At 36.4% G+C, this 16,990-nt stretch overlaps 1 protein-coding gene across 1 annotated transcript; it reads right to left on the reverse strand.

Moving 5' to 3' along the window:
• Positions 1-7,547: 7,547 nt before the first annotated feature.
• On the reverse strand, positions 7,548-15,410 carry LOC128393247 (uncharacterized). The gene is made up of 2 exons (XM_053353384.1): positions 15,249-15,410; positions 7,548-8,601 (listed from the first exon to the last, which is right to left on the reverse strand). Exon 2 carries the CDS (start codon positions 8,599-8,601, stop codon positions 7,900-7,902), a length of 702 nt encoding a protein of 233 aa, XP_053209359.1. The 5' UTR covers positions 15,249-15,410; the 3' UTR covers positions 7,548-7,899.
• Positions 15,411-16,990: the final 1,580 nt, after the last annotated feature.

Consider the following 16,990-nt stretch of genomic DNA (forward strand, 5'->3'; position numbering starts at 1 on the left):
ACGGGTGGAAGGCTTACAGGGAGCTCAAGTCCCGAGGTTATAAGCACCAGACTGTAAATCATTCAAAGAACTTTGTTGATCCAGTAACTGGTGCTCATACCTAGAGGATTGAGGCTTCCTGGCGGCCCCTCAGAGTCTACTTTAGGAAAAGGAGGATTCCACAAGAAGACTTTGCAGACCATGTTGTGGAGTACCAGTGGCGGAGATGGTGCTTCAAAAATGGTTTCCACCCGTTCAAGGCCCTAGTAGATGCCATCAAAAAAGCGTACCCACTATAACCTCCAGCCTGGAAGTAAATCTAACCTAACCTACTCCGTCGAAAATCCTAACCTAACCTAGCGCTTAACATTACAAAACCTAACCTAATCCTCCGAAAATCCTAACCTAACCTATTTGCTAGTGAAGACCATCCCTACCTCCTCGTGATACTAGCTGGGTTATGCTAACAGGGCTCTGGCAAGAGTAGTCTTGATGATAGGCTGTATCATACAAACGTTTATGCACGCGCGGAAAATTTTTTGACCCCTCCCCACCCCTTCAAGTGGGCGTGGTCCACGCGAAGTGGCAGTGATTTTGACCATTCACAAAGTGCTGAGAAACAGATGGAACTCACAATATGGTAATAAAATATGCCTTGAGGGAAAATGTTTACAAATATATGATTTTCTAGATGTTAAATGGATGAAGAAATGGCTTACTCTTGGAGATGAGGATGAAAAAAAAGAGAAAAGAGAACTAATTAAAAAAAAGAGGCTCGAAAGGTCTAATTATGTTAGGCCTACCGATGGTGGACAATGGAAAAGCTAATGAATCAAAAATTGTTCAAGAAAGAACAATGGTTGGCCACCAGATGTCACCAGTTTCCAAATAGCCTACACCCTAAATAACAAGCAAACAATTTCTCACGTTTTTCTTTTCTTTTCTATTCCCTAGACTATTTCTTGAATCATCTACATTATCTTATTTAACTTTACTTATCCTTATTATCCTTGACCCTACAATCTCTCGTTAGCATCCTTAAGTGTACTAATCAATTAGTGAAAGTATAATGGTGATTTGTGAAGTGGCTGCTGGTAATAATAATGGCTTTAGACGTGGGGATCCAAATCGCTTGCAAATAATGAATAAGCGGATGGACCCCTCGCTGGCCCTGGTGGAAATAAAACTACAAATGGAGGAAGCGTCGCAAACGGAAACAATAAATTCCTTCTTTGGTTCCAATGAGAAAGTTGAGAGCTGGCTGCAATCTGGTGTGACAATTTATGAGAGACCACATGAGATGAGATTTACCATGTTGAGAGATAAAGCCTTGGCTCTAGAAATATTAATACATAGCCTAGATGATTGCGAGGAAGTTACATTCAGCAGATTGACATCAATCCCAACATACAATCTATTGTACACTGGAAATCAAATGCCGATTGGCGAAATTGTAAGTGATCTAATCGAAAATGTTGGATTCAACACAATCACAGCCCGGGAAGATAATCTGAATAGTAGTTAGTAATCTTGTTAACAATTAAAATCAATAAAAATCATGTGGATTTTTCTATTTTTTTGCTTCAGTCGGTTAAAAATAAGACGATAAGATCAAAAGAAACTTTGTAAACAAACCCTAGGAAAATTTCCAATTTTTTAGTTTTTTAGTTTTTGCTTGTTAACAAGATAACTACTAAAACAATAGACAATAAAAAGATAATCGTTGAGATCATCGAGGTCAAAATATTATCATAGGAAACTTTTGTTCAGGTTCAACTTAAAACTCTTTTAAGTTTAGTTTGATCTATCATTTAATGTTGAGAAAGCTAACAGAAAAGAATTCTCAAATCAACCGTATTTTTACCGTATCATGTTAACCTGTTTATCACAATAATTTACAGTCAAACAGCCATTTTAAGTAAGTGTTTTTTCATAGATATTCCATAAACGGAATTTTGACCGGGAAGGAAGGAAAGAAGGAGAAGGAGAAGGAGAAGGAGAAAGAGAAGGAGAAGGAGAAGGAGAAGGAGAAAGAGAAGGAGAAGGAGAAGGAGAAGGAGAAGGAGAAGGAGAAAGAGAAGGAGAAGGAGAAGGAGAAGGAGAAGGAGAAGGAGAAGGAGAAGGAGAAGGAGAAGGAGAAGGAGAAGGAGAAGGAGAAGGAGAAGGAGAAGGAGAAGGAGAAGGAGAAGGAGAAGGAGAAGGAGAAAGAGAAGGAGAAGGAGAAGGAGAAGGAGAAGGAGAAGGAGAAGGAGAAGGAGAAGGAGAAGGAGAAGGAGAAGGAGAAAGAGAAGGAGAAGGAGAAGGAGAAGGAGAAGGAGAAAGAGAAAGAGCGATGATAACCTTTTCTCATCATCATCAATTAACTTTCATTGTTTTTATGTATTTTATTTGTATTTTATGTCTTTTTTTTAAATATGGAAAATTAAATGTATTCAATCATTAAGAATTTTGACTTTCAGTTGAATAGATGATTCAGTTTAAAATTCTATTCTCTGAATATGCTTAATCCAATCAAATAAATATTAAATAATTTTAATATACAAAACCTCGTGAACCGTTTAGTTCTTGCAGTGGTGCCCCGAGTGAGGCAGTGGAAATATTGTTTTCGCTTCCCTTTGTTAGGTCTGCCGTCACCTCTGGTTTCCTTGTTGGCCTTGTTTTCTGCCGTTACCTCTGGTTTCCTTGTTGACCCTGTTCCTTTGTTAAGTTACGTTGATTTGGTTGAGCACGTAAAGGCTCATAGTTTTAATGCTCTTACTTTCTTGTAAGAAAGCAATTCGGAAAGTTAAACAAGTGAAAACAAGAATCAAACGGACAACCCTGTTGATGTAACATGTCCGGGTAAGGATGCAGTTTCCAAATGTGAGGCGTTGGACATTTCTCATGATTCTTTAACCTGTGAAGAAAATGAGCCAAATAGCAATTAACTTAAAACAACACGCATTTACATGCTTCTGGGCCAATCGAAATTGTAACACCTTCATACAGTAATCAAATGAGAAAAGGTGTAATGCTTTGCTCAAAACTCAGATGTTGACAGTGATTAATGTAGCTTAACTTTAATTGATCATACTAACGAATATCATTCTACATTTGATCAATTCGATGAAGAAAAAGATAGAAAGAATTTTGAATTCACATCCCGTTTATAAAGCTTGTGGCTCAGGCAATCTCCTATGCCAATTTTACCAAAAACAATATAATTCAGCAACAGACCAACATTACATTCAGCCAACATTACATTTCAAACCATGGGATTGACAAGGAAATGTTGTCATATAAAGATCATATCCGTAAGAACAAACGTTATCCCATCTTTCACGTTTTGATATCAATATCATTTCAAATAACAAAAGATGGTCAATTCGAATGAAACAAGCAGCGGTTTTGCAAATTGACAAAAATCGGGGCAGCCGTCCATGATTTTGAATAATTAATTCAATCTTTGACCATGGAACAATTTTCTGTTCTCCTTTTTAAAAAAACCTTCATATGACCACTAGATAGGTTTTTCGTAAATTACCCTCAATGACCTTTAAACTTTTTAAACGAAGTCCTTCAGTCTCTATATGTATATGTACGAAGTTTGATCTTTTTAAACTCATTGGGTTTTGATTTATAACTAAAAATCTGCGTGGAATGAAGTTGAATAGCACTGTATTGTTTGGAATTGTGTCAGGCTCCAGCACATCAAACTTGAATTTGACTGATTTCTGGGCATCGGTGTTGTTGATAGTCGTTGTATAATTAGAAAAACCGAAAATTCTCTCATGCTCGTGCATAGAACCTGCAGATTTTATATTTTTACAACTTGTATATTTTATTTGAGAGTTCCAAGTGGTTTGCCTCTTTTGAAACAAGTTGCGTGTAATCACTCCCAAATGATACTGCTCTGTAACGATCAAGTTTACATTCAATGGTTACCTTTTGTGTCTCCGCTGATATATTAATACCATTCAACTTCAGTAGTGCAAGATCAGCGTGTCAACATAAAACTCGGTCAATGTACACTCCTTTTGAAGCAAACTTTCGTAAGATGTGGTTGGATAAATCAAAATTATAAAATCAGATTTCTCTATTTACTTTCCTTTATGAGAAGAAATTGATTGTATAAAAGACCAGTATTTATTGAAAACTTAGATTCTGGCTTCAGCTCTTGATCGACAACTGCAAGCAGATTGTTAAAGAAAGATACGTGTATACCATCATTTTCAATGAGCGTTCCTAACTTGGCTGTAATCGTCAAATCATCCAGTCGTAATACCAGATTTGATAAAAATTGGTCAAGGTCAGCTTTCGGTTTTAACTTGAACATATGAGAGTTGACGCATGAAACATGTTGAATTAGTCCAGCTTTGTTCACTATTGCTTTGACAGGTCTTGTATGTTAAATAAGAAAACGGTTTAATTGTGAAAGTTTTGAGCTATAATTACACGAAAATGCGAACACTTTTTCAATACATTACCAGGCTATTTAGCTATTTTTATCGATGTTTTTTGCGATTTTCTCTGAAACCAAGAGTCAGAGAGACACGAAACTTAAGTGTTATGAGTTTGAGCGATAATCAACTGTCATAGAAAAAGATCAAGGTCATTCAGGTCATCGGTAAAATAACACGTTTCAAGGTCATCTCAAGGTTATTCATAAATGACATGAAGATACTACTGACAAGTTTTCGGATTTCTATTGTCACGTTTGTTTTTGTGACGGTTTTAGATATGGCAAATTTAAGTGTTATGGAAGTAATTCTACTAAATGTTCAAAAGTGTACACAAGTTAAGAATTGATTTATAATTGAGGGTGAACAATGAAGAGAATAATATATATAAAGAAGAAGAAGATATAAGAATGCGAATAAATAGAATGAAATTGATGAGAATCAATTGAACACAAATTAAAAAGAGAAGAATTGATGAAAATCAATTGAGCACCAGTTAAAAGAAAGAAGATTAGTTAATTCATAAAATGAACTTGAGTAGTCAAATGAAAATTTAACTCTGAAGATTCTGATTGATTTACTTTTGATTTTATACTGATGTCTAATTTTCTTCACTTATTCGATTAAATTAGTTCAATGGAAACCTTTCACTAATTTTTTCATGCAATTGCCCTGTAAATCTTAACTAATTGATTACTATTAAATTGGTTAATTGATTTGATTTTCTGGAGTTTACTGAGTTAACCAGAACTGATTTCCGATAATTAATGGTCTAACTTTAGATGTCATTTTTTCCTGGATCGATTATTTAACTAATGATCTTAATTGATTATTGTTTGATAACCTTATTAATTTACTGACCTTTTACAGAAAAAAGAATAGAATTGAAAGAAAAGATATAAAGGAAAGAGATTAGTCAGGCTAGCTGGTTAATCTACATATAAACCTTTGAGATAAATAAAGTAAACATTGTTAGGTTAAATGAATCAAATTCTATTGATGAGTTTTTGATGATGAGTTTCTGGTGATGCGTTTCTGGTGATGAGTTTCTGGTGATGAGTTTCTGGTGATGAGTTTCTGGTGATGAGTTTCTGGTGATGAGTTTCTGGTGGTGGTGACGATTTTCAATGAAGTTTAACAGTTGAGGTTCATTAATAATAATTATGATTGAATTGATATGATTTCTGATTAACTAACTGAGATTCTTGTGGCTGAGATTCGATGGCTGAGATCATGGCAGCTGACGGCTTAATTTATGGACTAATTGAATGTTATCTTTATTGGTCGTTTTAGTGATGAAAGTAGGTTAACACCAGGCTACCTGGTGTTACCCTAATTAAAGAAGAAGATATAAAAAAGGGGAAGAGAGTATCCACCGCAACTGGCATCAGTTGCGGAAAGGACACGATAATTGGTTAGGAAAAGAGAGAGAAATAAACCAATAATTGATATTGGTATTTACCTTAATGTCGCGTCCATATAACCAACCAAACACAATCGACTAGTGAATTTTTCTCTTCCAATCCATTGTATCTGGAACAATCTTCACAATCAAGTGCAAAAGTTTGTAATGGAGGATCACCAATTGGTTTGAGAACACACTTATCGGGACTTAAAATACCCGCCATCATAACTTGACCTGGATTTCTTAAACACCTAAATTCAGATCTTTTTTGATGTGTCTTCTAAACACTGGATGTTGCTTTAATTTTAAATTTTGGATTATCACTAGTTACCATGTTATTTATAACTAATTCAGGATTTACAAATTGACTTCCATGTCATTTACTCAGTTGGTATTTTATACAATTTACAGCCGTATGTTGAGATTGATGACAAAAAGAACATGATGTACAATTTCTTGTACTGTGTTGGATGGAATAACAGATTAAATAGTCACACGGTGATTCTTGATAACAACCAGATTTTATCGCCATTTTCAAATCGTGAAGAAGGTAAATTAAATTTTTGTCTCTGTCCCATTCGCAAAACTCCATGCTCGTTTAAATTGACATCCAAAATCTTGTATCTGGATGAACTTGAAATGTTTTCAAGAAATTGAAGATCGATATTTTATCCTTTCTCAAATCAGGTTGATTAAACGCATTTGGTATGAAGTTCCAACGTTCTTCTCGAAGATCGTCTCTTTCTTTGATGGTTTTGTTTAAGTTTGAAGTGAGAGAGGAGATTGTGGATTCGATGGAGTTGCGCTGAAGCTGGTGTTTGTAGAGTTAAGTTGAATACCAGAATTCTTTGGTGTTTCATACTCGATAATCGATTCTGCATCGGGGTCTATTCTTTCAATAACAGTAGTAGCTGTAAACGAAAGCCGATAATTGGGATATGAATTCACTGGTTGAAGTAGTTATTTTCTTGTTTATTTACTTGCTATTACACTTAGACAAATTGTTTAACATATATAATTCAATTACAATGTAATGAGAGAGAGAGAGAGAGAGAGAGAGAGAGAGAGAAGGTAAGTCTCAACACTGAGACTATTCCGTTCTCTTAAAGGGTTAGTTAGGAACTGATGATGATTCTCCTTTCTCTCCGGGTTTTCTTATATACCCGAGGGAGAAAGGAGAGAAAGGGAATAGGAAGAAAGAGAAATAGAAAGAGTGATGAGGATGATAACTTTTATGGTTATCATAAAAGACTCAGCAAATAATCTAAAATTTCAATCTTTTTTATAATGTCACCAGAGTAATTAACCTTTTGGTTAATTACTCTGTTTTTCTTTTACATCTCCCCAGGGCTATTGTGAACAGTCTCTGTTCAAGTTGAGTTCCATGTTTTTCCCCTTAACACTAGGTTTCTAAGATCATTCCCTGTTGGAAACTCTTTCTTTTCCTCTCTCATCTTTAGGTATTTTCGATATAATTTTAAGGTGTATCGGGTATCAGAGTCTGGGCTATGACCGCTCAGGGGATTATCTTGAGCTTGTCGTTTGAGGCCAATCGTTCCAGGAAAAGTAATCGACTACCATTTCTAACTTAACATTTCGAATAATTCCTGAACATTTACATGTTCTATTGAATTATTCTCTAGATCTGTTTGGCTGATTTTAAACGTCTCAGGTCTAAATTCTGTTGATCAAATGTTAATAATCTTTATCCTTACATAGGAGAGTATATTATCCCTTACTGTTTCTAAGGGTTGGGAATGAAATAGAATTTCGTTGGTATGGATTCCAGTTATGGGTGTTGATAGGATTTTTATTGCTTCGGTCTTAATGTAATCGAAATAAATGGTTTTTGCCCCCAGACCCTCACTACTGAACCAGCCGGTCACACAGACGGAGAGAGCGTGATTGTCCGCAGAAACTCCTTCAGTGTCCACGGCCAATGTTGGCTTGGGAGGTGAGCCAATGGCTCTCATTTGCTCGACAATCGATTGGGATGGAACTAATCCTGGTGTTTTCCAGAAAGGTTTATCTAATTGGATTCTACTTGGTTTTACCCTGGCTTGTCTTCGGTTCTTTTTATAATTGAATGAGCTGACGGAACCTACGGTTGGGCTCTCCGATTGCTGGGGATTTAACCACAAGCAATTTGCTAACTTGTGGTCTATCTGCTGCAAAGCCAAACAAGCAATCGCAATCGATTGTCTGGTGATTTGGTCTAAAACAAATAGAACAATGTTCTTTATCTAATATTCTCCACGTTGTACTTGGTGGTAAACTATTTTTCAGTAGAAAGATTGATTTTTTTAGGGTTTCTGGACTTGTGGCTGAAATGGTTACCTTAGAAAACTTCCTTGCTTTGAGTTGCGTACACTGAAAGATTGTATTCTCAATTTTCAGCTTCCCTAAATGAGGAGCACCATATTGGTTGAAAAGAGACCTGAGATGTTTAGATTCGATCATAAAATGAGCTAATTGATTATGAATATTACTCTTAGCTCTTTCCCTGTTTCGATTGGTCGACTGAATTGAATTGGATGAAGAGGATTCAGTTTGGGACATAGAGGAGGAATTTGGAATAGTTTCAATAATTGTCGAGGAATTGGGTGTTGATAAGGATTTTTCTTTACGAATTGATTTCCCCACTTGCTCCGTCCTTTGCGTTATCTTACGTTTGCCTCCTTCAACTTCTTTGTCATTTTCGATTTTTCGGCCACGTATTCGGACCAATTCCCGTGCAATTGCCTCTCTGTCGGCCTTTTCTTGTTCGGCTAAAAACATCTGAAAGATTAGAAAAAAAAAAGGTGAGGTTAAATGAGAATTCTGGGTTATTTTTGGTTTGAGGTTTTGTTTAATAAAGTGAACTTAGTGGTAAGTTCTCTGAGTCGTTTGTCTCTTTGTAAATAGAATTTTTTGATCGATTTGGCATATAGGTAGTTACGACTACTGGATTAGCAAAAAGAGCTTTGACAAATTTCAAGATTAATGTTAGCAAAATTGTGATTGCAATGATCGACAAGATGATAGTAGTTGTCTCATTTTTCAATTCGTCAAACCATGAAATTGATTTCCTTGAATTTTTCAGTTCGTTGGTCGCACTTTCCAGCAATTTAATTTTTGTTGGTTCCAGTCTCACAATATCGGATTTATCAGGGACAATTCTCCAATTTATCTTGGTTGACCATGAGGTTACTCTTTCTGTTCTAATATAAGTTATATGGGAAACCTGATATGGCTCGTTATTTAATTCGAATGGTAAATCTTTGGGTAGTCTTAGTACTTGGTTTGGGCAAATCTTTGTGACCTGAATAAGGTGATGTTGTGACCTGGACAATAAATATGGATCTCGTCGTTCACGACCTTGACTTGGGGTCTTTTTATTTGGTAACCGAGTTTGGTTGTCTCGATACAACTCACTTCTTTCCATTTCTCCAATTGTAGCACTGATTTACAAAATTGTCCGGTGATGAACATAAGTTTCCTTTGTTTAATTTCCTCGTCAGTAATTTCGCACATTTCACCATTTGTCCTGTTCACCACCACATATTTGGGGCCATCATATTTTAGGACACAGAGTTCTGTTGAATTTTCTTGTGTGACTATTAAGGTGAAAGGGTCGGCCTCCTGTACCACGAGGTCAGTATCATAAAGTTCCACTGTGAAGGTTAGCTTGATGAAAAATGAATCTGTGGATTTTTTTAATTCCAAATTGGGTCGATGGATTGTATCGAGCGGGCAAGCCTCTCCACAAGGTAGGTAGAAATTCATCAGATTTATAAATTCGTTTGGTAGTTTTCCTTGTTGTTTTATCGATCTTTCTGTGAGTTCTATTGTTTCTTTTAATCGTTGAATTTTGTAGACCATTTCCGCGGATTTAAACGCTACTAAGGGGGTGGTTTTGTGAAGTTGTCTTAGTCCCACCTTGAGGTCAAACATCTGTTCAGCAAACTTCCTCAGCTCTTTTCGATGTTCTGAGGCGACCTGAAGATTTGCATCGGCAAACTTGTGAGTTATCTCGTCCTCCGTGTGTGCTTTAGTTCCGGTAAAGAGGCCAGCAAGACTTCCCACACCAGCGGACAAGGCGGTAATTATCAGAAGAGTTGTGATGGCGATCTCTCTCTTCCTTTTTAATTTAGTTTCATTTTTGGGGCGATTGAATATTGGGTCCAACTGGTTGTTTATATAATCGTGGCAATATTCTCTCGTATATTCGAGGATGTCGACAGATTTAGAAAAATTAAAACAAATTTCGGGTGTACATAATTCTCGTAAATAGTCCGAATCTCTTATTGTGTCTCTACAATCCCGGTATCTTGTGTCTGATGGGAAATCGCAGCCAGGTATAACATATTGCATCGAGGGATTTTTTTGGAGTTCGATGCATGGATTGGTGATTAAAATGGTGTAGTTAATATTTTGGTTTCCCTTTAGGAACTTATTATTTTTCTCGCGCCAAATTAATTTTGAACCATACTCGAAACATGGCATTGGAGTCAAAAAACAGAGAGTGAGAAGCGTGACTAATGAGACACTTGAGCGACTTTGTGTTTTACTTTTCAATTGATTCCTCTTTGCTGGTTGTGAACTTGCTAAATCAGCTTTTATTTGGGAAGCATGAACTTGGATTGGCTCCTCCTTTCCTCTCTGGATGAGGTAAGTGGTGTTACCAATCTTCTGGATTACTTTAAATGGTCCTTCGTATGGAGAGTCAAACTTGTTGACCTTTGAGAGTTTCCGGTGATAAACCTGATCATTTATTTCAAATATTTTTGTTCGCTTTTTATTATCGTGATTTAGCGCTTGTTTTTCTTTTGCTTCGGTAGAGAATATTCGCGCCGTTTCCTTTATCGTTTTCCAATCGTTTGAAATGAATTTGACATAATCGTCAAGGTTCTGTTGATCGGGTGATGAGTTTATTTTTAGATCGATCGGGAAAGTGGGTTCTCTTCCATAGAGAAGGTAAAACGGCGATGCTTTGGTGCTTGCGTTAATCGAGGTGTTGAAAGCGAAGGTAACCAAGGGTAGTACTTGACTCCATCGATTTGGAGTTTGATTACAATAATGAATTAATAATTGAATAATTGTCCGATTCGTTCTCTCGGTTAAGCCGTTTGTTTGTGGATGGTAGGGGGTAGAGAATTGCCACTTGGAAGCCATGAATTCACTCAGTTTTTGGGTTACCTCTGAGGTAAAATTTCGTCCCTGATCGCTGAGTATCGTTCTCGGGCAGCCGTGCCTCGAAACGATATTATCAATCAAAAACCTGGAGGTGATGTGAGAGGTCTTGTGTGATAAAGCTCGTGTCTCAGCCCATCGAGTGAAGTAATCAGTGGCTACGATTATATATCGTTTTCCTGAGGAAACTGGTAAAGGGCCTATTATGTCGATTCCCAATTTTTCAAATGGATTACCAACATTGATGGATTTCAAGGGGGCAGTAACCTTGCTCCCTTGTTTATTAATAAGACAAGTTTTACATTTTTTAATGTAATTTGTTATGGTTTTATTCATTTGATGCCAATAGTACTTTGAGCGGATTCGATTGTATGTCTGGTAGAGGCCACCATGACCAGCGAGAGGATCATCATGGAATGATTTCATGATTATGGGAATTAACTTTTCTGGGAGAACGGTCACCCATTCGTGACCATACTCAGTTTTAATTTTTCGTTGCAAAAGTCCTTCTCTCATTCGATGAAAATTGGTAATTTTCTCTCTTTTTTCTTTACTCAAATTTTTCAAATCGTTTAATTGTTGTATCTTTGCTTGAATAAACGGGTCGGATCTTTGTTCATCCAGTAAATCATATTCCAATTCGTTCGTTTTAATTATCGGAAGGGTGAAGATTTCGTCTCCTTGGTCGTAACTTTCGTCGTTAAAGGTTGAGTCGAAGGTAGGATATCGGCTTAAACAATCGGCGTCTTCGTGGATTTTCCCTGATTTGTATTTGATCTCGAAGTCAAATGATTGGAGAATGAGGGTGTATCTCATGAGGCGAGGTGGTAGTTTTGATTTCGAACGTAAAAAACAGAGGGCGCAATGGTCTGTTACGATTTCAAATTTGATGCCGTCCAGATAATGTCGAAACTTTTCGAATGCATAAATGATGGCAAGGCATTCTTTGTCGGAAATCGGGTAATTTAATTCGGCTCCTCTAAGTTGACGGCTGGCGAAAGCTACGGGTTTCCATTTACCGTCGTGTTGTTGTAGTATAATTCCTCCTAGGCCAACGTCAGATGCATCGGTCCTTAATTGGGTAGCGAGCGATGGATCAAAGTGTTCGAGGACTGGGGCTGAACAAAGTTTAGCCTTTAATTTGTCGAAGGCATCGATTTGTTCAGTCTCCCAAACAAATGGTGTTTCTTTTCGGGTTAATTGAGTTAACGGCCTCGCTATTTTTGCGAAATCCAGGATGAATTTTCGATAGTACGAGCATAGAGCTACGAAAGATCGTACATCTTTGAGGTTTCTTGGTGATGGAATTTTCTATGGCCCTCAGTTTTTCTGGATCGGGTTCTTGACCAGCGGCACTTATGATGTGTCCCAAATACAGTATTTTTCTTTTAAAAAAATGACATTTTTCAGGTTTTAAAGTTAAACCAGCGGCCAGTAGCCGAGTAAAAACGGCCTTCAGGCGGACCAAATGTTCATCGATTGTTTTACTGAAAATGATGATGTCGTCGATGTATACGAGACATGAATTATATTTGAGTCCCGCGAGACAAACATCCATTAATCTTTGAAACGTCGCTGGTGCATTGCAAAGTCCAAACGGCATTGTTCGATATTCATACATTCCAAAGGAGGTGATAAAAGACGTTTTTTGTTGATCTTCGGGTCTAAGTTCGACCTGGTGGTACCCGCTTCGTAAGTCAAGTAGACTGAAGAATTGAGCTCCTTGTAGGGAATCTAATGAGGTGTTGATATCGGGGATCGGATAGGCATCCTTAACGGTAATCGCATTTAACTTTCGGTAATCCACACACAATCGCCAATCTTGGGTCTTCTTGCTTACGAGAACAACTGGTGAGCTCCATGGTGAACAGGATTCGACGATTATATTATCATTGATGAGTTCACTGATTATTTGTTTGGTTATTTCTCGTTTGGCGGCACTTTGTTGATACGGGACCTGTGCTATTGGACTGTGGTCACCGGTTTCTATCTTATGAGTAAACAAATTGGTCTTCCCGAGTTCACTTTGATCGATGGCGAATACTTTACGATATTCACCTGCCAGGTTATTCAGTTGGGTTCGTGCTGACTCAGGTAATTCTTCATCTATATCTAATTGTATTTTGGACGATTCGATCGTAAGTCCACAACAAGAATGATATTGATAATAGTCATCTTCAGATTCAGTTTCGGCATCAGTGAGAGTTAATTCTGAACCTGATTCTGTTGTAGATTCTGACTCTGATTCTGATTCTGATTCTGATTCTGATTCTGATTCTGGTTCTGATTCTGATTCTGGTTCTGATTCTGATTCTGATTCTGATGTTACTATCATGACCTGGGGTTTGTCTTCGGCTATCTTAATCTTGCCTGTCTGACAATTGATGCTGATTTTGGCTTTGGATAAAACATCCTGACCGATTAAGAGGTTAAACTTTTTTGGCAGATTCTCGACGATTTGGATGTTAGTTTTAATTAACAGGGCAGATTTGCCATCACTAATTCTTAGATTAACTAATGTTTCACCTAGTACTCTTAGTGGTTTACCGTTTGCTGCAAACGGGGTGGGACCGGTGTAAGTTTCCTGTTTGAGGTTTAATTGGTTAGCAAATCTCTCGGTGATTAGGGTTAATTCGGACCCTGTGTCTAACATTGCATCGGTCTTTAGATTATTGATTTTACTTTGTAGATTAAGTTCTGGGAATTAATTGAACAGACCAATTGAACTTTTGGCTTCTCTTCGGTTTCTACTTCGAGGTGTTGGTCATACTGATCGGTGGTTATGGTTTTCACAAAGGTTCTATTTGGTGATTGTTTAACTATATTTCTCAGATCCTGAGAGGTGGTCTTATTGGTTGAATCTTTGTTTCGCCAATTATCTGAATTTTCTGGTTTTGCGGTTTGTTGGTTATTCTGATTCATGTTACGATCAAGAGGGTTGAATTGCTGATTAAAAATTTGGGTTGAATGGCTGTTGGTTCTGACTTTGATGTTGATACGGTGGAAATTGGAGATTGGGAAAATTTGGTTGAGTTGGATACGATTGAGACTGGAGGGAACCTAGTTGTAGGTCTCTGGCCTTTTTCCTATAATCTTTCTCATTATGGTTTCTCTTATTACAATAACCACAAATTTCTCTTGGACGATCATCAGGGATTCTATTCAATTTTTCTGATAATTGATTGATTGTTTGTTGCATTGTCTTGATTGATTCTATGAGGTGAGAATCTGGGGATGCTGGTAAAATCTGACTGATGGGGTTAGAGAAATTGGCTCGATCTGCGACTCTACTGGCTTCGATGTGATCATTAATTGATTTTGGATTTTGTAATGCAATTCCATAGTAAATAGATGGTAATAATTTTTCTCTAATCATTCCTACAATGACTGTCTCAGGCATTTTCTCGTCTATCTTTTGGCAAAGATCTAGTATCTCGTAAATGAAATTAGCTGAGGGTTGACCTGGTTTTTGTCTTAACTTGGACAATCGTTGAGAAAGGTGAGCTCGGTAATCGGCTGAACACAGACCCTGAATCAGTTTGGTTCTTAGCTGTAAGTAATTAGAAGGTTTTTCACTCGGACCGAACCTGCCTGATATGAAATTATACCATTTTCTTGCACTGCCTTGAAGGTGAATTGGTAGAGCCCTGAACATGTCGATTTGAGTCATACCGATTGATTCGGCTAATGTTTCGAATCTATTGATCCACTCAATGATGTCTGACCCATCGTCTCCAGTGAATGGTAGAAAATTCATTGGAAGATTCGGGACATGGATAGAGTTAACATTTGTTTGGCTAGTTGAGGTGTTGATTCATTCATTCTTTAATCTTGTTTGGAAGACTGGAAATGATAGCTTAAGAAAGGTGTAATTAATCAAGGTCTCGGTTGTTTTCAATTGAAGGTTAATTGAGAAGAAATTTCAATTAGAATCTCAACACTGAGATATATAATTGATTGAAAGCAAGAATATGGAGGAAATTCAATTAGAATCTCAACACTGAGATATATAATTGATTGAAGGTTAATTGAGAAGAAATTTCAATTAGAATCTCAACACTGAGATATATAATTGATTGAAAGCAAGAATATGGAGGGAAATTCAATTAGAATCTCAACACTGAGATATAAAATTGATTGAAGGTTAATTGAGAAGAAATTTCAATTAGAATCTCAACACTGAGATATATAATTGAATCGGGTAAGTTTGAAAGGAGAGAGACTCTGGAGAGAAGGATTTGAAACGTTTTTACCGTTAAATGGACTTGACTTCCTTGATGAGACTCGCTATTTCCACTGGAGACGTGATCTTACATTCCCATCCTCATCGTGGGCTCCATGTAAACGAAAGCCGATAATTGGGATATGAATTCACTGGTTGAAGTAGTTATTTTCTTGTTTATTTACTTGCTATTACACTTAGACAAATTGTTTAACATATATAATTCAATTACAATGTAATGAGAGAGAGAGAGAGAGAGAGAGAGAAAAGAAGGTAAGTCTCAACACTGAGACTATTCCGTTCTCTTAAAGGGTTAGTTAGAACTGATGATGATTCTCCTTTCTCCGGGTTTTCTTATATACCCGAGGGAGAAAGGAGAAAGGAATAGGAAGAAAGAGAAATAGAAAGAGTGATGAGGATGATAACTTTTATGGTTATCATAAAAGACTCAACAAATAATCTAAAATTTCAATCTTTTTATAATGTCACCAGAGTAATTAACCTTTTGGTTAATTACTCTGTTTTTACAGTAGCATTTTGTGGTATCGTCTTACGTAATTTGTATTAAGCGAAAGATAACTGATTTTTATTATGCATTTTCTAAACAGTAAATAGGGGGAAAAATAAAATTATTTGTTATTAAAATATAATTAAAATGAAAAATTAACTGAAGATGATGATGGTGATGGTGATGAGGATGATAATGTTGAAGAAAGTGATGAAGGTGTTAATATGATGAGGGTAAATTAGTTATAAATTTGATCCTTATTTTTGTACCAATTTGGTATTAATATTCCTTTTATATCTTTATTGGTTTTAGGTATTTCAGGATTATGCTCTTTCATTTCAATTTCTTCATTGATGAAATCTGATTGAGTTAATCTAGGTCTTGTATAGGGCAAACGAAATTGAATTGTCTTGCAAAGACGAATTAAGAGATAGATCAAAATAAATGAAATTAAGATTAATGAGAAAATCATCCACTTAGAATGACCGTCTTGAATTTGTGGAATTGATTTAAACTTAGTTATTTCTAATTTGGGCAATAAATCTGAACAATCTATCCCAGCGAAAACTTGTTGATAAATCCAAACATAGTGATTTGGGTCAATGATATTTGACTTGACACATTTTAGCATTAGCATTTAAACATTAGCTTTGGATATTGAAGGAGACGGTATTCTATTCAATCAATTTATCTTAACGTGCAAAGCAAAGCTCATAGAAACCTCAAAACTTGTCAGCAGTATGAATGAATATTCTTCGTTGTTGAATCACCTTCAGATGACCTTGAAACGCGTTATTTCACCGATTAACGAATCACCTTGATCCTTTGATATGACAATTAAGTATCGCTCAAACTCATATCACTCAAGTCTCGAGTCTCTTTGACTTTTAGTTGCTGATAAAATCGCAAAAAAACATCGGTGAAAATAGCTGAATAGCTCTGTAGTTTTTGAAGGATTTTTCACTATAACTCAAGGATGACGCGATTGTTAAATAAGATATTTGGCAATAAAATTAATGAAATTCAATCTTGATTAATTTAATATTAATAAATTCAAAATGTGGTCTCTAAAAAATACTTTTAATTCATCTTTTCGGTTGGTTTCAAGTTGTAATCCCAGTCTTTTAATTGAATCGTAATATGATAAGAAGCACGATACATTGCATGTAAATCCACATGGTTATAACGAGCAACAGAAAGTATCATCGTTTATATGTATTGTTTTATATGAGGAGTACTATGAAAAGAAAAGAAAAAGATGTTAA

Source organism: Panonychus citri, unplaced genomic scaffold (assembly GCF_014898815.1).
Source record: "Panonychus citri isolate SS breed McGregor unplaced genomic scaffold, ASM1489881v1 Contig00138, whole genome shotgun sequence".
NCBI classification, from domain to species: Eukaryota; Metazoa; Arthropoda; class Arachnida; order Trombidiformes; family Tetranychidae; genus Panonychus; species Panonychus citri.

Bases quoted from the DNA above. Each gene is read 5' to 3' on its own strand.
- LOC128393247 (XM_053353384.1), bottom strand. From the start codon at position 8,601: ATGTTTTTAGCCGAACAAGAAAAGGCCGACAGAGAGGCAATTGCACGG.